The sequence below is a fragment of the Eurytemora carolleeae genome, unplaced genomic scaffold (genome assembly GCF_000591075.1).
Source record: "Eurytemora carolleeae unplaced genomic scaffold, Eaff_2.0 scaffold127, whole genome shotgun sequence".
Classification (NCBI taxonomy): Eukaryota; Metazoa; Arthropoda; class Copepoda; order Calanoida; family Temoridae; genus Eurytemora; species Eurytemora carolleeae.
In genome coordinates this window covers 80,630-106,053 of record NW_019396050.1, presented here as the reverse complement: position 1 = coordinate 106,053, position 25,424 = coordinate 80,630, and the positions used below count along the sequence as shown (strand labels likewise).

The 25,424-nt window shown below is 33.1% G+C and overlaps 2 protein-coding genes across 2 annotated transcripts; both read left to right on the top strand.

Moving 5' to 3' along the window:
* The first annotated feature begins 203 nt into the window (after window positions 1-203).
* LOC111704338 (sn1-specific diacylglycerol lipase beta-like) lies at window positions 204-14,154 on the top strand. Its single transcript, XM_023476567.1, has 22 exons — window positions 204-440; window positions 544-629; window positions 1,182-1,248; window positions 1,446-1,527; window positions 2,378-2,456; window positions 2,629-2,750; window positions 3,509-3,598; window positions 4,067-4,124; window positions 4,497-4,591; window positions 5,182-5,236; window positions 5,943-6,110; window positions 7,045-7,145; window positions 8,043-8,146; window positions 8,612-8,711; window positions 8,777-8,834; window positions 9,685-9,784; window positions 10,255-10,362; window positions 10,923-10,993; window positions 12,080-12,159; window positions 12,377-12,499; window positions 12,747-12,836; window positions 13,672-14,154. Exons 1-22 carry the CDS (start codon window positions 368-370, stop codon window positions 13,724-13,726), a joined length of 1,965 nt encoding a protein of 654 aa, XP_023332335.1. The 5' UTR covers window positions 204-367; the 3' UTR covers window positions 13,727-14,154.
* LOC111704281 (uncharacterized) lies at window positions 6,607-23,669 on the top strand (the record flags this gene model as incomplete). The annotated part of the gene is given in 15 exon segments (XM_023476492.1): window positions 6,607-6,619; window positions 7,522-7,528; window positions 14,305-14,406; window positions 15,162-15,265; window positions 16,250-16,439; window positions 16,644-16,689; window positions 16,909-17,099; window positions 17,373-17,444; window positions 17,597-17,782; window positions 18,344-18,431; window positions 19,547-19,624; window positions 19,908-19,975; window positions 21,043-21,141; window positions 22,486-22,559; window positions 23,578-23,669. Coding segments are annotated over 13 exon segments (1,324 nt in total), but the record flags the coding sequence as incomplete, so codon positions are not given.
* Window positions 23,670-25,424: the final 1,755 nt, after the last annotated feature.

Sequence of the window (25,424 nt, the reverse complement as noted above, 5' to 3'; positions counted from 1 at the left end):
TGCGAGGAATTTTTATTGGAGTTTTCCAGTAAATGAGGGAAAATTATTTATGTTAGAGGATTTTAAATAAAAAAAAAGAGAAATNGTTAATTCTTGAAAATGAAATGTTATTTTTAGGTGGTTGTAAACATTAACTCTGAAAATCTTGACTCGAATAGAGTTTACCCTCTCCAAGTGAAAAAAACATCCTGGAATTGAAGTCCATCTACAAGATGTCCCCTCCTATTGTACCGGCCTTGGAGGATACACCATAAAAAATATCACCACACAATCAACATTTTTCTTTTTTTACTGTGACAAAGTCAGAAAAAAAATATATTCAAATAGCTCTTGAATTGGTTGTTTTTGCAGAAAAATGTCCTAAAATATGCCGCCAATCGTACTTTTCAACAAGGTATGGAGGGTTGCCTCAGATGATTTCGTTTATCCCTCCATTGTAGGTAAGTTAAGCTCTGTTACAAAAACAGGGTTCTAATTATGATTTGTTGTTAACCCTCCTTTATAAATCATGAATTGCCCCTGAAAAAAAAAATTTTTATGTAGAGATCCTGACCCGTGGAGGATGGGCGGTAGCTCTAGGGTTTGTTCTTGGATTCCATGTTCAGGAGTTAGATTCTCTTGTCTGCTTGGTAAGTGTTTAGTATTTCATATTTAGGAGTCAGATTTTCTTGTCTGTTTGGTAAGTGTTAAAAGTTTAGAAACTAGAATCCCTTTTTTTTTTTGAAGTATACAATGATTTTGATGGACCAAACCTCTGTTGAGTAAATATATAGTAGATATTAGTTACACACTTCTGAAAATATATTTCGGTCTGGGTTGAATCTTGTCACTGTTAGTTCTAACAATAACCAATAACCATCAAAATCGATAAATGTTAAAAAAAAACACAAAAACAATTTATTTAAAAAAGATGGTCTGACATATGGACAAAAGAGAAACGAACTCAGAACAAGATATGGAAAAAGATAATTTGCAAAGATTTAAAGAATGTTTTAACATAGTTAGTATTCCTTGAGATTGTTTCTGTCATGAAGATTAAAACAAACTGATAGTGTATGTGTATAAAGTGGTGATGGGGGTTAATCTAATTAACCAACTTTTACGTTTTTTTACAAAACTTAAATTCAACACAATCAGTTTTTTTACCTGTAAAATCTCCTAATTTGGTTTATTTTGTTTAGGGACGGGAGTATCGATACACTACTTCATACTTAATAGCTGCTCTAGTCATACAATTAGTTACATCAGGTATAATTAAATTTAGGAGAGAGGGGGGGGGATAATTTTTTTGGATAGATAGAAAATAAAAATTAAAGGTTGTGTTTGGTTTTATTAGTTCTTACTTAATTTGTCCTATTATCCCAACTTGTAAACCTCGTTTATGCTACTGCACCTCTATACTCTGTAGTTTGTTGAATAATAATAATACTAAATTATGTTTCTAGTGAACCTGGTATATCTTTGCTACTACAGCTCTCGGGGTAGAATATTCGATACTTCGGATCCTCATCCGCGTAGACTTATTAGGTTCTTTTAATACAAACATCCACGTAGACGTATTAGGTTCTTTTAATACAAATACAAACATCCATGTAGACTCATTAGGTTCTTTTAATACAAACTTCCACGTAGACTCATTAGGTTCTTTTAATACAATTACAAACATCCATGTAAACTCATTAGGTTCTTTTAATACAATTACTAACATCCATGTAGACTCATTAGGTTCTTTTAATACAAACATCCATGTAGACTTATTAGGTTCTTATAATACAAACATCCACGTATACTCATTAGGTTCTTATAATACAATCATCCACGTAGACTCATTAGGTTCTTATAATACAAATACAAACATCCACGTAGACTTATTAGGTTCTTATAATACAAACATCCACGTATACTCATTAGGTTCTTATAATACAAACATCCACGTAGACTTATTAGGTTCTTATAATACAATCATCCACGTAGACTCATTAGGTTCTTATAATACAAATACAAACATCCACGTAGACTCAATAGGTTCTTATAATACAAACATCCACGTATATTCTGAAATACGAATTATTGCTCGGCCCAGAAATTGTCCTAACCTACCCCTAAAATAATACAAAAAAACTTTAATTAATGGACATGTACAAAATTGATAGGAGGGGAGGCGGGGAAAAATCGTTCTCCAGGACAGACCCTTCATTTTGACCACTATAATTATGTAAAACCACTTAAGTCTCAAATTAAAAGTAACAAATAGTTGATGCATAATTTTCAAAAAATAATTTATATTTTAAAAATTGCCAACAAAAAGTTATTAAAAAGTTAACTTCTATAAGAGATGAGTAAGGATCATGTTAATGTATTATCAGTATTAATTCAGTAAAATCATCTACATCAACATCATACTTACATGCTTGGAATTCTCCCTAACCTGCTATGGAGCCTTCTTTGCTATCAAGGTTAGATTTTGCTGCTAGGCTCCTCTTTAAAAATTAGAGAACATGGAATAAACTTGATAAGTGCTTTGTTTTTTGTTTTAAAGTTAGCATACTTTTTATTCAAATACTTAGTAAGCTAAACGTTATAAAATCTAAGCATATTTTATGGTTATGTGAAAATTTTTGTTTTTAGGATTTGATGAGATGTATGTCAGAAGAGAGGTTTAGAGTGGTTATTATTATTATCATTGTAGTTATTCTCCTCACCTATATTCTTCTATTTATCAAGATGGCGCTAGCTATCACTACAATCAAGTAAATAAATAAATAATGATAATTTTTAGAATCAGACAAAGACAAACTATTATTTACTTTTTTATTCTGTTTTTTTTTTAAAGAATGTTGAGTATTGACCCTTTCAAACCATGGTTCCAATAATGTCTCACAATTGTCCCTTTACATCAGATTCGAAAAAACAGAAACAGATTTTGTAGCTTTTCCTTCCAAAATACTTTAAAAAAGCTGATTTTAATCTTTTGCTTGCTCGTCTTTGCTGCTTTTGTCCACAAGTTGAGTTCTTGAAATCTTACAATTTTTCAATCAAAGATATCTCCGGAATCAATACTTAGGTAAAGGTTTCAAGGTTCCTCTAATATTACGTTTATTATCTCTTTAAAGGAACTGTAATTTCAAGTATACCTCTCTCTCTCTCTCTCTATTATTTGTCTGATCAAGTATGCATTAGATAAATTCGCATACCTTTTGTTTTTGCACAAATTATTTGCTTAACTTAAATGGCAAAATATTAGAAATTTTGCTGGTTTCCAACTTTATTTTGCAAACCATTAAGAAGGACCCAAGGGCTTTCCAAATATTGTTTGTATCATAATTTTTATCATAAGGAATAAGTGTGGAGGTCAATGTTTATAATTTTGAAAATAGATAATTATCATTTGCTGGTTCCCTTCAAAATTGTCTTGATCATTTTAACTGTAGAAAAACATAAATTTTCAGAAATAAACACGAATAACATACAACAATATCTGCCATATAATTGATCAGAATTCATCTAGACCGTTTTCCTTAAATCTTGCCGAGGAGGAGCGACATCTTTTAGCAAATAGAGAACACGTCCAGCATAGGGAATCCCAGATCACTTACAGGTAGTGCATGTGATTGATTGATCGATTGATTGGTTGAGATGTAAATTGGGAAACTAAAAAATAGTTCAAATAAAATAATTAATTTATGTAAATTATTTAGTCACCACATTCATTTTCCAAGTTTTTTTTTTTACCATTATCCAATTGTAGATTTATCTAAATAAAATCCCAAATATATATTTTAAATCAACAAACACCATCTTTTTTAATTTAAAAATACTAGGCTTTGTATATATTCACAGATTTGATAAAAAGTTTCGTGATTTTCAAAAGTTAATTGAAATCAAATCTTATAGGCTATTTTTTAAAATTTTGATTTTCATAAACCTTCCTTGGGGTCATGTGGGGTCCAACAAAAAATTTGGGCCGTATCAGTTAAGTCGTGTTGAGGTTTTATTGGATACAAACAAACGAACCTGGCAGACAAGCACAATATATATTTAGATCTCTAATTTTTGTTTGTTGTAGAGGACTCCGATGTTTAATGCCGTGCTCCAACGACGAGGGAACAATTCAAGCATTTCAGGTATAGACTGTATAAAGCACAAATGCCGAAATTCTTATGTACTGTATATACCTAGTGTACACGCCTCCGGTTCGTTATTACTTACACACACTCTTTTGGTACAGACACACATACATGACGTTTCCACCCCCTGTCTTGAAAGCACAAGTTTTTTTTTGCAGTTTTTTGTTGATATTTTGACCCTTTGAGCAAGATCCATGGATTGGCTTTTTTGGCGGATCCGGATTACAAGCACTGGTGGAGGGGGTGAATTGAACTTATAAAAGCGGAGTAGAGGTTTGTAGGATAGAGGAGTGACGGAGTGTTTACTTTTTAGTATGAGATGTTTAAAAGTGTAAAAAAAGGAGTTTTAATGGACAATTTATTTTTTAGGATATTTCTGAGTTGTTTAGTAAAATATTCCATGATCATGATCTGGTTCCTTCAGATATACTGGCCGGGCTCCTTCTACTTCACTATAAACACAAGTAAAAATCAATTCAATCAATTTATCTATTTTTTTAAAAATCTAAATCAGTAGATCATGGTTAGTGAGTTGAGAAATCAATCTTTTGGCTGTAAATAATATAATTTAGCGCTTAAATAGGGTATCATTTTCTTTTTGTAATATTAACTTTTTTGATGTTGCGAACTTGGAAACCCTGACTTAATAATTTACGGAAATCATGACTTTTGACCATTTATCCTTTAATTGAGGCAAAATCTTCTGGGTTTGTGTCCCTGCATCGATTTTATTCATTAATTTGGTCTTAATCATAAACTTTCAAGAAAACCCTGCCTGGTTAAAAAATATTGTAAAAAGATGAGAACACCCCGAATTTTGTCTTTAAACTACAGTAACGTTTGACTTCAGAACTGAAAATAAACTTGATTTCTACAATTTCTTAAACATGGGTTTTCTCAATAATTGCTCCACAGTTATTTCTGATTTTAGGTTTTATATCTTCTTAATGCCTACCATAGATGCCTGAATTGACAAGACTAAAATGCCAGGCCAAAAATCCTGTAAGACCACAGTGACTATTCATTCGTAACACATGACAAACCTTTTGTTTAGGTTAGAGAAAGAGGTTGGATCTACTCTTACATCAAGAAATAGTCTTAGATCTCAGGTTGGAACTTTTTTTACTTATTAAGAGATTATAGATGTTATTTTATGTGAACCACTTTAAACATTTCATTGTTTCTTCAGCTGGAATTCGTATGTCACTTTTGCAAAGAAACCACGATTGAAAATGATCAAATTTCAAAGTTAATAAATGGATATCAATCAACCTTTAAGGTTACCATTGTGAAGCGGACCTTGCCTCTCTTTAAACTGAGGGTCTCCTGAAATTATGTCTGCGGTCCCTTATATGATTGTTTATATGCATGCTTAATTGTGTGGGTGTTTGTTCGTATCCAATAAACGTCAAAAAGGTCGAACCGATCGGCCCAAATTTTGTGGGGGACCTCACATTACCCGAGGGAAGGTTTATGGATTATCAAAATTGGAGAAAAAAATTCCTGAAAAATGTTGATTTTTTTGAAAATGCGCTAATTCGAAAAAAAATCCGCACAAACTTTAAAATGAATTAAAATTTGGATGACTTTCAGAGTAATAGTCAAAAGCTTAAATTATTTACAGGAAAGGGGGCCACGCGCCCTAAAAGCGTAATATTTTTATACTTCGCCTTGCCCAACAAACGTAAAAACGGATGTACTGATCGAGACCAATTTATTTAAGACAACTCACTGACCCCAGAAAAGGTTTATGGCTCGCCAAAGTTAACAAATTTTTCCAGTAAACCCTAGTTTTAATATATTTTGTTTGCACAGGATCTTGAAGTTGATGTAGATGATATGTCCGGCCTGAAATATTTTTACAAGTATTCAATGGCAGCGTATGGATGCTGGTGGTACGTGATGGATTCCCCCTGTACGCATTGCTGTAGTCTTGGATCATACATAGAATACTGTCCTTGCTTTCCCTGTATGCAGCCAGAGGTATATCATCTTTATATTTATAAAGTTGTAATTTATGTTTTTTGTTTGGATGTCCGATCATAACTCAGGAACACCTTGACCGATTTGCCCCGATTTTTAATGGGGAACTCGGGAGACGCATGAGAATGTTCTTAGCTTGATTTTGATATTCTAAATTGAGTGGGTTTATATTTACTTTTATAGGGAAAAATAGCTAACATCGTCATTATCGACCAAACGCGGGCAAACGGCGGGAATAATTACAAGTACACTGTGCATAGCTGGGTTCTCAAGCTGCTCATTAAAAAAATTCTTATTTCAATGGACCAGAGCCAAGAACTTTTGATTTTATAAATTTAACTCGTTAAATTTGTAAATATTGTATAAATGTAATGTATGAGGCTGATGCGAGCTATCGGATCTCTCTCATAGGTTGAATTGGAATTCCTAATTTCTTATTGGTCTAATCTGGTTCATTGGGAGAGGGGTGAAAGTAAACTTTATGATTAAGATGGGAGTTTGATTCATTTGTTCAATCAAAAGTTCCTAGCTTTATTTGGTTTAATTGGTGTATCAATGGTGTGATAATTAAAACATAACAATTCTGGTATATTTCAGTCTTTACAGCTGGAACTTTCAAGTTTAAAGCTCTCACCCGTTTGATCGTTATAAAAGGCCAAAGAGGGGATAGAGCAAATATAGTTAGTTAGAACTGTAAAATCATTAACGTTTGGTCTTTATGCATTAAGTTGTAATCTCTGTTTGTCTGTCTGTCTGTTTGTTTTTCTGATCATAACACTGGACCAATTTTGATTGAGGAAGTCGGGAAAACCACGGGAATGATCTTAGGTTGGTTGGTTGGGGATAAACAGTCGGAGTAACTATGAGTAACCTGGGCAGCGCCGGGGTCCCAAACTAGCAAGTTATAAAATTAAAGAACTGGATTAATACATAGGATAGATTGGTTGAGGGGGATGGATGTTTTCAACATAATCATGCAGCTGCTAAAGCCAAATTAAAAATGGAGGATGAGAGCTTTATTGTTTTTGATAACAGGTAGGTTAATATAAACTTCTTTAAGGAATTGTCCTTCAGTAATTGAAGAGGGTTGTTGCTGATAAAACGCGATTCTTTCTAAACTTACCCACTCTGCATGGTTATTGAGCAAGTAAAATATTCGCTGATAAAGGAAGATAATGGATTGTTTGCCGTAGTGTGCTAGGTGTTGGTTTAAAAGAACTTGATGAAAGAAGCGTGGTATAAGCGGATTAGGTTCGGAAAGAACCTCAAATGTTGATTTCTTGTTGTTTAAATGATGTTTCTCATTTAATTAACCAAGATTATTTAAAATCATCCATCTGTAAAGCAGACCTTAAAGTAAAAATTAGGTTTTTTTTCTTTCTACAGTGATAACCACACGACTATTAATTAGCTAAAAGAAAACCATTAAAAGAGACAAAATCAAATCTTTGTTAAGGACTATTTCTTATGGTGTACCACAAGAGTCAGTGTTGGGACCTATATTGTCCATAAATGATATGCCTAATGCAACAAATGTAGCACAATAATCAAATATAGTTTATTGAAGTGTAATAAATCCGATTGTAAATACTGTGAAGTGTAAGAAGTTTATTAAGTTTATTAAAGACAGCCATTTATAGCTTGATTGATCTTGCTACAAATCAGTGTATGCATAATTGTGATATTTAGTTTTTTTTTGTAGCAAAATAGATAATAAAAAGACGACTTTTAGTTTAAATTTTAGACTTTAATTATTATATTTAACATGAGACACAGCAGTATAGTGCAGTGTAAACAGACTCAATTCACTTAAAAAGTGATAATATAAAACTATTTGCTTTGTAACACCAAGAAATACAATAAATTATTGCTGAAATGTCGTTTTCCTGTTCCACATTTTTCTGGTTCTCTCTAAGATAAATTTTGTTCCAGGAACCGTATTCAAGAAGTTCCCTATTTCATGTACGCGGACAGAGAGAGGAAAAGTTTAGTGATTGCGATCCGAGGAACCTTGAGTATTAGTGACATGTTTACAGGTATTACAGGGGTGTATATTTCCTGAAAAAAAACATTTTCAAAAATAATCGTAAATTTTTTTTTGCGGTTATTCTAATCGTAAATTGTTGAAAATAATGAAATTTTGTGTGAAAAGTTTCAAAAAAGAATTTGCCTTTCAAGTCCTCACAGCTGGTCGATTCAAAAACCAGTATTGTTGTGCATGGCTTGCATACCCATCGGGTATTAGACTTCTTCTTTTAGTTACACCAGGCTGAAGATAAAGTCTTGTTTTATTCTATAAATATTTCTTACTTCCCCTGTAGGATACGAGATGCGCAACTAAACGCAACGCTCTACCAAACTGTAAAGCCGGGACCGCTAAAAGAAAGTTCTCTTCTGAGGGCAGTAGGCAACTGAAATGCCAACTCTAATATAATAGCTAGGGTCTATGGTATATTATGTCAACTTAAAAATAAAAAATAAAAATACTTTCTTGTTGATAGATCTACGAGGGGAGCCTGGTCATCTAGCTGATTGTGAAGAAGTAGAATTTGGAATAGATCCTACCTTTAAGGGACACAAGGGGATGGTAGCTGCAGCTAGGTAGCACATCTAAGAAATTTTGTTCAAAAATGTCCTTTTTTTCCTAATACTATTTGCGTTTTCAGTTATGTCTACCGGCGCCTACATGGGTTACCCGTATCTCAAAGGAAGAAGAATGATCAGGTACGTATTGTGTAGACTGAACAGTGAACAGTGTCAAGTACAGTTTGCAGGTATGTACTGCTTAGATTGTAGAGTACAGTTTGCAGGTATGTACTGTTTAGATTGTAAAGTACAGCTTGTAGGTATGTACTGTGTACTTAGTTCACCTTATAGGCATGTACTAAGTATTGTATATTACACCTTGTAGGTATGTGTAGAATTCATCTTGGAGGTAGATACTGAGCTGGAAACTTTAGAATGGTGGATATCGAGATCAATGCTTGATCTTTTTTTCTTAATATCCAGATTAAATAAAGCTTGTTCTCCTCTAGTTATAGTCTGCTGATTAATTAACTGATCTGGATTAAGGAAATCCCATTCTAAAGTTTTCAGCTCTGTGTAGAGTACATATTGTAGGTATGTACTGTGTAGAGTACACCTTGTAGGAATGTACTGTGTAGAGTACACCTTGTAGGAATCTACTGTGTAGAGTAGACCTAGTAGGAATGTACTGTGTAGTGTACACCCAATAGGAATGTACTATGTAGAGTTCACCTTGTATAAATGTACTGTGTAATGTATGCCTTGTAGGAATTTACTGTGTACTCCTACAATGTGTACTTTACACAGTGTTCTCCTCCTCGATTTTGATGTTTATTATATCATTAGAACTGACAAGGGTCAACCTAGACCGAAATATATTATCAATAAAATGTGGAACTAACATCTTTTTTTGTCTACAGAGGTTTGATCCATCACCATCGTCGAATTTAAATGATAAAGATAAAGTCTTGGTCTGCAGTCTCGAGTTTTTATTATTGATAATAAATAATAATTTATTAGTAAAACAAGTTTATAATATTTATTGCAGGTTAGATCGGAGAGGGTTGAGATATTGCGTCAAACATTGGAAGAGTTCCAAGATATCCACTTGAAAGGACACACTTATCCTCTTCATTATAAGTTTGTTCGTGCGAATACTTTGTGTGCGTTTGTTCTATTGATATGCCTCCATGCTGCTTTCCCTAGCTTTCTTTCTAAATACTTTCCTAAATCAGCTGTTCCCTTGGAGTTCATCTTATACAGGCCTTCAGCCAGCACCATACATCCTTTCAGTCTTAATATACTGTGATAATATTAATTTACGTTTACACAAGATGAAGGAAATATTATAAAAGGAATTCTGTAGATATAAAATTGTCTTGAGTTCCTTACATTTAAAATGTATATTTACGCCGTTTTAATCAGATTTGTAAAATCTTGTATATTGAACCTTCAAAAGTTCACTCACATCTGCAGTACTTACATGTACAACTACAATGTAAGTTTATTCCGAACCCCGATTTATATTCGCAAAAGTTCTTATCTTAAATCCGGGAAATATCTCGGATAAATTCGGGAAATTGTTCTCCCAACGAATGTCAAGATGATGTATTCCTAGTTGTGACTGGACACAGTTTGGGGGCTGGGACTGCTTCGATCCTGGCTTTTATGCTCCGGGCCAAATATCCTGATAGGAATATAATCTGCTACGCTTATTCACCCCCTGGTAGGTATATTCAATTTTGCAATCATAGATTTTTAAAACAGTTTAAAAGTATGGTTTGTAATTATAGATTATTATAACAGATTAAAAGTGTGGTTTGCAATCATAGATTATTAAAGCAGTTTAAAGCGTGGTTTGCAATCATAGATTATTAAAATAGATTAAAGTGTGGTTTGCAATCATAGATTATTAAAATAGATTAAAGCGTGGTTTGCAATCACAGATTATTAAAATAGATTAAAGCGTGAAACGTGCAAATACAATAGTGTGTATGTATGTGCATTAATAAGTTTTTAGCACTAAAGAATACTGAAGAATAAAGGGATGCACCCTACCCAACCTAAAATACAATTGGCAAATGTAATGATCATATGAAAGTGATATTTGAAATAGATTTGAGTAAAAGAACACAATTTTACATTTTGCTTGACAATTTATTTTTTTAGTTATATAACCACTTAATTAAATGACAAAAATGTACAAATTATGAATTATCTGATATTTTCTGCTCAAAATTGTTTAATTATAGATTAAAAGAGTTTTACCAAAGATTTAATATTTAGGCGGATTACTATCTCCTGCCGCTGCGACTGAGAGCGAAAAGTTCACATTGTCATTGGTTGTTGGAGATGACGTCATTCCTAGGACTAGCTTACCGAACATATCTAGATTATCCGTAGAGTAAGTTTATAACACTAGTATACCGAACATATCTAGATTATCCGTAGAGTATGTTTATAACACTAGTTTACCGAACATATCTAGATTATCCGTAGAGTAAGTTTATAACACTAGTTTACCGAACATATCTAGATTATCCGTAGAGTAAGTTTATAACGCTAGTTTACCAAACATATCTAGATTATCCGTAGAGTAAGTTTATAACACTAGTATACCGAACATATCTAGATTATCCGTAGAGTATGTTTATAACACTAGTTTACCGAACATATCTAGATTATCCGTAGAGTAAGTTTATAACGCTAGTTTACCAAACATATCTAGATAATCCGTAGAGTAAGTTAATAGCACTAGTTTACCGAACATATCTAGATTATCCGTAGAGTAAGTTAATAACACTAGTTTACCAAACATATCTAGATTATCCGTAGAGTAAGAATAAATTGATATTTTCCAGTGCTTAGGATCCATTTAATTGAAAAGAATGGATCCGGATCCAGGTTATTTCATTAAAATTTATTTTTAACAAAGCTTAATTTTCCAAATGTTAAACTTGATGAACCATTCAGAAATTAGGACATTTTTTGAGAGTTAAAAGTTTTGGTTGATATTTGCCCCTTGGATCCGGATCCGTGGATCCGAATATTTTTGCGGATCCGGATCCAGGAAGCCAAAATCTTGCGGATCCATCTTTCATTCTTTCATTCTTTCATTCTTTCATCCTTTCATCCTTTCATTCTTTCATTCTTCATTCTTTCATCCTTTCATTCTTTCATCCTTTCACCCTTTCATTCACCTATACATTCATCCTTACATTCATCTTTTCATTCATCCATGCTGAAAATGCAGGACCAATCGGAGTTCTCATATCTTTTCATGAATCCTTAGCGCTCTTTTAATAAATAATATTCATCATTTTATATTCCTTCAATTACTCTTCGCTCTCAAATGTTCAGTCAAAATTGTCCTCTGAAGACGTTGGTAGCCCCAAAATTTAATAAACTCCTGAATTCATGTTTTGATGGAAAACGTTGTTAAGGAAGTTGGTAGATTACTGACTCAAGAGCAGACAGTAAACAGAACTACAATATTAGATACGGATTCTTCAGAAGATACCAGGTTGGTTCTTTACAACTTAACTGAACTGTCGTCCTAATTTCACATGTGCGATTCACACTAGTTTGAGACTGTGTCTGGACATTTCTCATTTTCATGGCGGCTTATATACCTAATTGACTTGAGGATATATTCAGAAGAAAGTGGGTACATGACCAGGATTTGCATTCGTATGAAAATAAAATGGATGATGAGCAATTAATGCTAAATATCTGTTAAGATCTCCTCTAACCCCGTCTTCTCCTGGTTCTGGAGTACAACTACTAGATATCCCTGCAATACACCAGCAACAGTGTCAGATTCAAGTACATCCATCCTGTGAACCTATGTATCTTCCTGGCAGGTAGAGCTAATAGAAAGGAAGAAAAGGGATTGCACTAATGGACGATTAAAAATAAAGTTTAATTATACTTCAGTTGTTCATAAACTGAGTTGAACCGAACATTTTTATGACCAGTCAGTCTTTTAATCATTGCCGTCCTTACTTTTACCTTACCAATCAACTTATACTATTTTCAAATACAAAAATCATTAATATATCTACAAAATATACTTTAATCTAACATCTAAAATATCATTTAAAAATTTAGGATTTATTATATCGAAGATCTTGAGGACGGATCTTTTCATGTTTCCAGACAGAATAGAACTATCTTCAATACTATCCTTGTATCCCCCAGGTATATATCCTGTATCCTTTAGAGAGATCAAACAGAACTCTCTTCAATACTATCCTTGTATCCCCCAGGTATATATCCTGTATCCTATAGAGAGATCAAACAGAACTCTCTTCAATACTATCCTTGTATCCCCCAGGTATATATCCTGTATCCTATAGAGAGACAAAACAGAACTCTCTTCAATACTATCCTTGTATCCCCCAGGTATATATCCTGTATCCTTGACGACAGACAAAACAGAACTCTCTTCAATACTATCCTTGTATCCCCCAGGTATATATCCTGTATCCTTGACGACAGACAAAACAGAACTCTCCTCAATACTATCCTTGTATCCCCCAGGTATATATCCTGTATCCTTTAGAGAGACAAAACAGAACTCTCTTCAATACTATCCTTGTATCCCCCAGGTATATATCCTGTATCCTAGAACTATCTTCAATATTATCCTTGTATCCCCTAGATATATCTATATATATAAACATAAATCTCATCCTGTATCCTGTATCCTTATCCTGTATCATTAAAGATACTGTTGGCGTAATTTCAATTGACCTCATTTTCTTTAATGTAGAATGTTTTTAAAGAAAATTGGAAATTTCATAATGTGAGTTCTCTATAAAGTGGACTTGCGAATTTATGCAGCAGAGTCGAATAGGAAAATTATCAGAATTTAACACTTTCCATGATTGATATTGAAAAACGACGATTAGTTCCTCATTGTTTAGCAGTGAAAGCTTGAAAGGGTACCGTTATGAATCAGGTATAGGGCACTTGAAATTCAGCCGACAATCCCTTGATTATATATTCCTATCTGATTCTATATATGTGCTAGGATGATGGCGGATCATATGCCGAACTATATTCAGAACGTTTTGGACCAGGTTTAAAACAGAACTCGAGGTTTATCTACTTTTATACACTTGTATGTACTTGATACCGTGTACATTGTACAATAGCACGGTGCAGTAGTGTACAGTCTTCGTGAACTCTACGCAGTGCATTGTACACATATTCAGAGAATTGCCAAAGCTTTAGCTTTAATCAGAGGTTACTAATTTGTTTATCTAAAATTACACTCCTTTTGCTTTTAAAAGTTCATTAAAAGCATTTTTTATTAAAACTTCATTTTCATACTTGCCCACTGGCATTCGAGGAGGTTCGAGTAGGATTAAGTTTTGGTTTCCTGTATTCTTGTATTCTTTCTTGATCTCATTCAATATTTTTGAACTTTGTCGCCTTATCCCGGCTTCCGGTAAGCTTTCCCAGAATTTCTTATGTATTTTACATTAATAATAAATTATTTTTAACTGGTTCACAAATTCTTAATATTCCGTTCATAATTAGTTTTTTTTTATAATTTTTGTTCTTCTAAAACTGAAATATTATGTTTTAACACATACATTAAAAAAACTTTCATATATAATTAATATTTAATTATTTTAAAGTTTAAGAAAATATATATTTCAGATTAAAATAATGAAATTAAAGATGGAAAGCTAGCGACTCGATAGTACTTGAGTACAATCATAACATGGCTTCAAGACCTTCCCCTTCTTCCTCATCAGATGTAAGCACAAAGTTACACATTTTTTAGTACACATTTATTGTTTGTAGTACTCATCATCAATCTTACTCAATATTTGTTATTCTAAGTTTACAGTCACCAGCACAGTGTATACAGACAATATTAATATATTATATTATATTAAACAGATAATCATGACTTGTATCCAGATCCATTATTTTCCAGTGCGGATCAAGGATCCGGATCCGCATTTAAATTAAATGGATCCTAATCACTGGCACAGTGTGCACAGTTCATGCTTACAGAAAGAGTACAACGTCGTTGTTAATGGTACAGCGTACACTGTCAATGTTTATAGTACTGAGTGCACAGTCAATGTTTATAGTACAGAGTGCACAGTCAATGTACAGTTAATGTTTATAGTACAGAGTAAACATTCCATGTTTAAAGTACAGCGTACACTGTCAATGTTCATAGTACAGAGTGCACAGTCAATGTTTATAGTAGATAGTACACTGTCAATGTTTATAGTACAGAGTACACAGTCAATGTTTATAGTACAGAGTACACAGTCAATGTTTATAGTACAGAGTACTCAGTTCATGTATATTGTATACGTAAAGAGTACACGGTCAATATGTATAGTACATAATACACTTGTCAATGTGTAAAGTACACTCAATTATTCTTGACAATGCTCGAGTAACTCGCTTTACATTTGTAATGAGTTACGTTCTTGTTTATTGGTGTTTGCAAAATAAGTTTTATTAGGATGGTAAATAATTGCTTAACTGTAGGTTGAAGAGGTTGATGATGTAGAAGAAGGAATACATGTTGGACCTGTATTCAAGAAGAGAAGATTATCCGAGGAACATCTTCCTCTTCCTCCTACCCGTACCAGGTACATACTACCCGAACCACGTAAATACTACCCGCACTAGATTCATACTATCTGTACCAGGTACATACTACCCGCACCAGGTACATACTACCCGTACCAGGTACATACTACCCGCACCACGTACATACTACCCGTACCACGTACATACTTCCCGTACCACGTACATACTTCCCGTACCAGGTACATACTACCCGCACCACGTACATACCACCCGCACCACGTTCATACTACCTGCACCACATACATACTACCCGCACCACGTACATACTACCCGTACCAGATACATACTACCTGTACCAGGTACATACTGACCGTACAAGGTACATACTTCGTAACAAACTGTATCAGGTAAATACTATGTATCTTTCCGTACCAGGTACATACTACGTAACTACCCGTACCAGGTACATACTTTGTAACAAACTGTACCAGGTAAATACTACATATCTTTTCGTACCAGGTACATACTGCGTAACTACCTGTACCAGGTACATACTACCCGTTACCAGGTACATACTAAGTAACTACCCGTACCAGGTAAATACTACCGGTACCAGGTACATACTACCCGTACCAGGTACATTCACATACTACATACCAACCAAACCACAATGCCTTAGCTCGATCACACTTAACTAGACAGAAAGAGTAAAAAGGTCAAAATTAAATGTAATTACTGCTACGACGTTGTGACCTCGTAGTGGCTCTATTGTTGATTTGTTTTTCGAAAAGTGTGAGGAAAGAAAAATCCGCCCACTGCAGAGATTAGAAAATAAAAACGCATCTTCATAAGAGCTGTACAATTAAGGAGTTATGATTGAACACACATTAGCGGAGAGTAGAATTTGTGCCTTCAGAATGGTCAATGTTGTCAGAAATCTTGACCTTGTACCATTGTTAACCATCCAATATAACAAATGAAAAATTTAATTGCAAATATTAAAATTTGACAGTATTTAATGATAATTATGATTTTATATTTAGATCAGTAGAATCCGACAGTACAGATCGTTGCTCTGGTAGCAGTAGTAGCAGCGGGAGTAGAACTGTGTTTGTCTGTACAAGTCGAGGAGCAGCTAGACCAGCACCAGCTTCTATACCTAAGAGTACAGGATGTACTGGGAAACTACCATGTACGTGTTCAACTAGATGCAGGGGAGGTAGTGCAGAGAAGGTAATAGAAACCTATAATTTAGTATTTAAACCTTAATGGACAGTTCTTCAGTGGTGTATTCTTTATCAAATCAAATCAAATCAAATCTAAACACTCAATTAATCAAGCAAATCAAATCTAAACACTCAATTAATCAAGCAAATCAAATCTAAACACTCGACAGTTGATTATTTAAAACTTGAAATTAAGTTTTATACTGTTCAGGATTCAAAGATGACTAGACCCAGTGGGAGAACAAACACAGGCAAAGGTTAATGTAACAAAATTCTCTGCATCAAGTTGGAAAAAAGTGATTTTTTTTTGCAGTGCCCTACATTTTGTCAGGAAATTGATTTACAATTATTATGATTGGTTAGTATTGAAATTTAGTGACATTTAACCCCCTTTTCCCTTCAACCCCCCCCCCCCCGCGATAAGTTATTGAACTTTAATTTGTTGAACTTTTATTTATTATCTTTGAATGGTCCAGGGTGTTCCAGTGGACGGAGTATAAAGGAACAGTGGATGGTGCACGGAGGGGAAAGGGGGCGTGTCCAGGAGGATCCCCAGCGCTGGAGAGAGGGTGGGCGGGGAGGAGAAGATCCGCCCAGGTGGAGGGATGAACCAGGAAGATGGAGGGATCGTGGGAGGGGAGTAGAGGAACAGATTAGTTCGTCTCAGGTTCAAATATTTTATATCTATAAAGGAGTTCAAGTGACCTGTCATCAACGATTTATGATAATGCCATTTAGACTATAAAAATATGATGGTGTGATCCAATTTAAGCACTTTAAATTTAACCATAACAAACCATTAAAAAATATAGACATTTTTTCATTAGTTTTTCACGTGAATAAGTAAATTAATTCTTATTATTGTTTACTTTTTTGTGCACAAATCCGGTAAATAATAAGCTTTTTTGATATGCTGGGAAAAAAACTTTATTGTATTTAGGGTGGTGAACCAGCTGAGCTGGCCAGTCTACAGGCTAGACTCAGACAGAGAGAAGAAGAACTATATTCACAGGTAGATTAGGTCGAGTAGATAGAGTAGATAGAGTAGATAGAGTACAGGCTAGACTCAGACAGAGAGAAGAAGAACTATTTTCTGCCTCCATGCTGCTTTCCCTAGCTTTCTTTCTATCTAAAATTTCATTCAACCATGATCTGTTATTCTAGAGAGAAGAGAAGGAAAGGTTTCTCCGTGAGCTGCAGGATAGTGTTGAATGCCCCGTATGTTTCTCTATACCCCGTACTCCACCTGTACCGTGCTGCCAGAACGGTCACGTGATCTGCACAAGGTGCAAGGAGAAGGTGGAGGTGTGTCCAACCTGTAGGATACCCATGTCAAACTGTGTTTCACAGGTAACATATACTATAAAACACACTACATACTAATATCATCTACCAACGAAACAAAGTAGACACCATCAGGCGCGTAGTTGATCTTTAGCCTAGGGGGGTGTACTTTAGCGAAAATTTAGGGAGGAAAAATTGTGTGCACCCCCCTAACGGTTGAGGCCCTCTGGGTAATTTTTGCATCTACATTATATATTGTCGATTTATAAGAAAAGTAAACTTTAATCTTTAAAGAAAAGTTTACTGTTTAATAAATCAGATCCTGCAACTGGCTCTAGGGGGGGGGCCTAGGGGGTGGCATGTCTAGGGGGGGGCACAGGGGTACCGCCCCCCCCACTACGCGGCTGGACACCATGCTGGCCCTTAATTGGGATCTAGCAAGAGATTCACTAATTGCCAGTATAATTCATTATTCAATTTACTCACTTCAGAGACAGAGTTGACTGATTTTTAGACAGTTAGTTTTAAAACTCTTAAGACTAAAAACTATAATTTTTTCTCCTTTTGCTTTTTAATTTGTATATGATTAAGAAAGCACTGTCAGGTTGTTGTAATGTTTGTTTCCAGGTGGCAGCAACTATAATTCAGAGAATTCAACATCCATGTGATTTCCGTGAAGCAGGTTGCGATACGAGATGTGATATCAGTTCAATAGGTAATTAAACGTCATTACCATGTATACAAGATTGCATCCCATAAACATTAAAACTGCCTCATATGACCTAAGAAGTTTGGCGGGTAAAATATAACGCTAATAATATAACGACCAAAAATATAGCGACTAAAAATATAACTGACAAAAATATAACAGACCAAAAAAATAACCAACCAAAATTTAACCATTTTCGACCAAAAATATAACTTTTTCATTTTTGGTTCTAAAATGGTTATATTTTTGGTTCAAAAATTGTTGTATTTTTGGATTAAAAAAAATAATTTCTAGGGTCGACTACGAAAGTAACTTTTCTATCATTTAAAAAAGGTCATATTTTTGGTAAAAAAATGATTATATTTATGGAAAAAATGGTTATATTTATTGTGAAAAAAATGGTTATATTTTTTAACAAAGATGGTTGTATTTTTGGTAAAAATGGTTATATTCTTGTTGATAAAATGGTTATATTTTCGGTAAAAACATGGTGATATTTTTGTCAGTTATATTTTTGGTGGTTATATTTTCGCCGCCCATCCCTAAGAAGGCGAAAATTTGCTACGATATTATGCCAAGCCTAGGAGTTCTAGACTTAGAGAATTTTTTTTAGTATTCTTTTGAGACATATAAAACGTTACATCAATGATGTATAATTACTGAGTTTAAAGTTGAGTTGGGTGGTGACGTGTTGAGAAAAGATGTTTTAAATTATTAAATAACTAATTAGTTGATTAGGAACAGGTTGAAAATAAAAACAAACTCTTATCGAATATAAGTAAACTTATTCAGTTATTAGTTTCTGTAATCTCAAACATTGTCTGTAGGTTTTCTGGAATTTTTATTGAAAAGACGACATTTGAAGAATTTGTAGAAATCTGCGAACAAATTGGTAAAGAATAAAAAATTCAATATAATGATGAAAAAGAAATAATTGACTGAAACATTGATTTATTGACCAATTTCTATTGAGAAATATGTTCTTAAACATCTAATTAGTTTACTATAGAATTTTTGATACATTTATAATTTGTTCATAATCTACGATAAAGAAAAGTCTATTGGAAAGAGAGTAAAAAGTTTTTTTTTTATTTTCTGATGAAAATTTGTTGTTCTACTAGATGAGCATGAAGAGAGTTGTGGTTTCCGTTTAGTTCGTTGCCCACATTGGGCCTGTGATGAACTTGTCTCATTAACAAGTAAGCTGTTTTTTTTTAATAAATAAGTAGAAGCCCCTGTTTTTATAACCTAACAATGTACTTTTATATTTAGCATTTTTTTAGTCCTCTCACAGTTTAAAAAAATCTTCAGTTGTATGTTTATTGATAATGTTGACATATTTGAATAACATGAACAAACGGTTTTATTAACATTAATTTGCTTTGATACATTTAGACGATAATCCTGCAAAACAAAATGAATTCACTTGTAGACATGAAACTATTAGAATTAACTTTTTTGGTCAAGTATTTTTAAATTTAGGTTTGACAAGTCACGTGATTAGTTCCGAGTGTGGAGATAACTATATGTCTAAACCTCTACCCTACCAGGTATACTAAACTTATAGTATTCCTTATATTACGACTTCGAATTAATGATCTTAATGAGTTAAATTATGTCTTTTGTAACATATTTTCAAAAATAAATATAAACAAACATATTATTGATTTTTTTGGTTCAGTATTTCTATTGAAAACAATCCCCTTATTAGTTTGGTTAAGCTAGATATATAGATATCCAAGGTTGCCAAAATTATGATAAAATCCCCTACACTTGATATCACGAAGGTTTTCAACTATGTCACGAGCGGACCCAACCAAGGCTGCGTATAAAGGGAGTGACCGGCAATGTTTGGTAGTTGATCTGAGAATGTAGTATTGTGGGGAAATTTTTGAGGAATCATTTGAGACCTATGAGACGTTTTTACGATGAATATTTGTTCAGCAAGAGTAAAGATTCAATATTTAATCTTCATAGATTGTTCATTTTTGAGGGATGATTTTGAGAATCGGATTTTGAAAAATTATTCAATAACGACAACGAAAAATATAGTAAAAATTCTACAGTAAACTGATAAGTTGTTTAGGAACAGGTTGAGAAAATAAAACTCAACTATTATCATTGAAAAAAAGTAATCTTATTCAGTTATTGGTTTCTGTAATTTCTCATTGTTCACAAATATTTTCTTTAGATTTCCTGGAATTTTTGCTGAAAAAACGACATTTGAAGAATTTGAAAAAATCTGCTAAAGATTTCACTAAGAATAAGAAATTCTATAAAATGATGAAAAAAAATAATTAATTCTAATTTGGATTTTTTGAGAAATTCTCAGTTGAGAAATATCTTCCTAAACATCAAATTAGTTTACTGTAGAATTTTTTACATTTTTTTTTTGTTGTTATTTAATTATTTTCAAAAAACCGTTTCTCAAAACTTAGCCACTAAAATGGATGATTTTTAACGTCGACTTTGCGCTCAAACTCAGTAATTATACATCATTAAAACGTTTTATGTGTCTTAAATGAATTTTAAAAAATTTTCTCCACAATACTACATTCTCAGTTCAACTACCATATATTGCCGGTCACTTCCTTTAATAACAGCTTTGTTGTTTCAGGAAGAGATAGAGTATACACGAGCTCTTGATGATCAGGACGGTAGTTCTTTCTGGAGACCGTCACTACTACAGTTTAATAATATTACATTCTACCTTCAGGTTCATTATACACTATACACTATACACCCATACACTAGATATTTTTTCTGGAGACCGTCACTACTACAGTTTAATAATATTACATTCTACCTTCAGGTTCATTATACACTATACGCTATACACCCATACACTAGATATTCTTTCTGGAGACCGTCACTACTACACTTTAATAATATTACATTCTACCTTCAGGTTCATTAATCATTATGCACTATACACCCATACACTAAATATTCTTTCTGGAGACTTTCAGTTTAATAATATTACATTCTACCTTCAGGTTCATTATGCACTATACACTATACACCCATACACTAGATATTCTTTCTGGAGACTTTCAGTTTAATAATATTACATTCTACCTTCAGGTTCATTATGCACTATACACTATACACCCATACACTAGATATTCTTTCTGGAGACTTTCAGTTTAACAATATTTCATTCTACCTGCAGGTTCATTATGCACTATTCACTATACACCCATACACTAGATATTCTTTCTGGAGACTTTCAGTTTAACAATATTACATTCTACCTGCAGGGTCATTAAGCATTATGCACTATACACTATACACCCAAACTCTAAATATTCTTTCTGGAGACTTTCAGTACTACAGTTTAATAATATTACATTCTACCTGCAGGGTCATTATGGAAACAATTAAATCTATAATATATACTTTGCTTGTCTGTCTGTTTTTATTTTTCCTTGTTGTTTGTTTATAACCAATAAACGTTAAAACGGCTGAACGGATCGGGCCAAAATTTTGTGTGGGACTTCACATGTCCCCGGGGAGAGTTATAGATGATCAAAATTTAAAAAATTAGACTCCAACAAATTTTTTATAGAATACTATAATAATCCGCCAACTTTTTGTTTGTCTTTGTCTTTTAATGTAAACAACGAGAAAATGTTCTCAATTAAAATAGAAGATGGGCGCGAGCGCCCTGAAAGCCTAATAATATTACATTCTTCCTTCATTATAGATATTTTGCAATAATAACCCATCGTACAAGTCTCAGTATAAAAACTACTCAACGTTCATTAAACTTGGCCACTGAACGTATTTACTGTAAATAGTTAATATATAATACTATGTCCTCCTAAACTGGATCCTTAAGGGGACGTTATTCTTTCTGAGAATGAACAAGATTTAATTGCAATGTCATTAAAAATTACCTGTAGATTTTTGGAGCAGACTTAAAGTTTTTTATAATAGAATAAAGATGATATCTCCTTTATTGCTACTCAGATAACATGAGAGGTGTCGTTGTAAATCGGACATGAATGACCAATTGAGAATACGTTGACATTCCCTTTAAATATGTTAATTTGTCTAGATAGAGAAAAGTGGTAAGAGTAGACAATGGTATTTCTATGTACAGATGGAAGGTTCAACTTCAGAGTGTGATAAGTAAGTAGTAAACAGTTAATATAATTAATTACCTACAACAAATCTTTATTAATCAACAGATTATATTTTCAATAAAAACAGAAAAGATAAAGACATTTTTAAGTACAAGTTGATATCTATATTATAAAACAAGAAATTCGTATATATATATATGTTGCCTTTAGCCGGCGAAACGGCGGGACCGATTGGGCTGAATTTTTTTTGTGGACACTCATGGGCGGCCGGGGAGTGTTAAAGGCCGCCAAACTAAATTCGAAAATTTTTTTCAATATTTTTTTCCCCAACATTTTTTTTACCATGGGCAACGCCGGGCCCTTCAGCTAGTTAAAATATAAGATAAATCTTATTTTTCTGAGATTTTAAATCACTAAATTAAGCATTAAATTTTCTTTTTTTTCTCAATCCAGAAGAAATTCTGTGCCTATGCAGTACGCATTCTCCGGAATTTATACTATAAACAATTTCAAAAAATTAATCTTAACTCATGCACTGTGAATGTCACGAAAATTTGATTGACTCTTCGATGTACAAATCCAAGATTTACTTTACAAGTCTAGGCTTTCGGATAGATATGTTACAATGTCATTGTATTATTATTATTTTTTTTAGGATTGGAAGTAATTGATAAGTTATTGTGAAAAAAATATTGGAAAAAATAACGATAATTTGTCTAAAAAGTACCTATTAAAGTACCTATTAAAGTACATATTAAAGTACCTATTAAAGTACCTATTAAAGTACCTATTAAAATACCTATTAAAATACCTATTAAAAGTACCTATTAAAGTACCTATTAAAGTACCTATTAAAATACCTATTAAAGTACCTATTAAAGTACCTATTAAAGTACCTATTAAAGTACCTATTTAAGTACCTATTAAAGTACCTATTAAAGTACCTATTAAAGTACCTATTAAAAGCTGTAAAGTAATAGTACTTTGTTCATTCTTCATGAAGGGTCGGTTTATATTACTTTAACATTGTTAAATTAAGTTCTGCAATGTATCCCTGTATTTAGATTTGAAACCCAGATAACAGTTTGTAAATCCTCTAGTTCCGACAGGTTCTCTATATCATATTATGGGAAAGTCTGTCCTATAGATACTAAAGGTCGGTTATTTTTAGTTATTAATGCAATTTTTGTAAACTATAAGCCCGATTTTTTAGATAAAACAATGATATTTCTTGACTTAGTCAGTGCTGGTTTGAACCATCTCAAAGAATCTTAACGAAGAAAAACTCGTTATTAAAGAATTTGCTCTATTTGCAATCCTTGATGTACGATGTACATCTTTTTAAATCTTCATTTTTCAGATTATAATATTTATAAATACCTTCATTACAGTAACATGAAAACTAATGTTAAAGGTCTGCCTACTGTGTACTGCCGTGGAGGAAACTTTAAACAACAAAAAATAATATTGACATGCTGGGTTTTAATAGGAGGGGGAGGGGGAAAGATACAAGTTCTGGGTGAAAGTTGATATTTTTAAAGTGCTAGAGGGATCAGTTCTATAATTCTGTGAACATGACATATAAACTGAGGTCACTCATTTCACATTATTGTACATTGTACATGTAAATTGTACAGTTTGTACTAAGTATCTATAGATCTAGGAAGTGGGGTAAAAAGGTTATAAACCCCTATACTATAACTACTCTCCTTAGTTCTACTCTCATTTGTGTGTATTGTGTTATGCACTAGATTACTGTACAATTACAAACTGTACATGTTATATATTCAGTATTGGTATGCATGCATTTAAACAAACCTGGAAAATTTTATCTATTCGTTTAAAATCCTCAGAACCCATGATATCTTTAGTTCGAAACAAATCTGGGTCTATATTTATTTCGCCCTTTATATAACAATTTAATTCAACTAACAATGAACAAATATTAATTTGGTTTCCAACTCCATAGAAATTGTGATAAGATTTTTGTTGATATTTACAAATTTCTTTATATTTCAGAAATATGATGAGGGGAGGAGCTGCTTCAAGAATTTTTAAATATATTAGTTCACAACCCGCACTCACCAAATACACTAGTTCACAACCCGCACTCAGGACTCTACACACATTTCCTTCTGTGAACTGTACGAAGAATGTGAATAATGTTGGTGGATTATTATCAGGATCCCGAGCACCATTCCTTGGAGTTAACTTACATATACTTCAACAAACTGCTGGGTGAGTAAAGTTTGATAAAACTTAGTTTATTGCACTAATGTGATCACTAATATCTATAATGGGATATTCTAAATGTCCAATTACTCTTTATTCAGAGATAGCGCATAAACGTCGCATTAACTCTAATTGTGTTTTGTTTTTCTAATCATTAATGACGTTAATCCCCTTTGTCCCGAATACTTAGCAGAAAAACAATCAAATCTTTTTATTTGAATCTGCATTTTTTATGTGTATTTATTTGATTTTGATAAAAGAGAAACGTAGAAAGGTTGCATATTTCAAGGTGCGTTTTAATATCAACGAAAAGAATTTAGACTCCACGGGTTGGAAACACAGAAATAAGAGAATAAGAGTCGAATTCGTGTATCTTTCTTTTTGAATTCATATCTATTTGTTAAGGAAACATGTCGGAGTCCCTAAACTACGATGTCGTCACTGTTATTTTGTAATTCAAGATGAAGTAAAACATGTAATGTGTACTGCAATGCCGAGGCATAGACAGGTACATTGCACTGTAAAGTTTACGCTTAATCATCCCTTCAGCCAATACAATGACGTAACATAGCAATGTAATGTTTACAAATGAAGTGTACTGCAGTTCTTGGAAGGAATAAAAACAACGCTCATCCGGAGCAGCATTGCGTTTGTTTACATACTTCCCAGAAACTTCAGT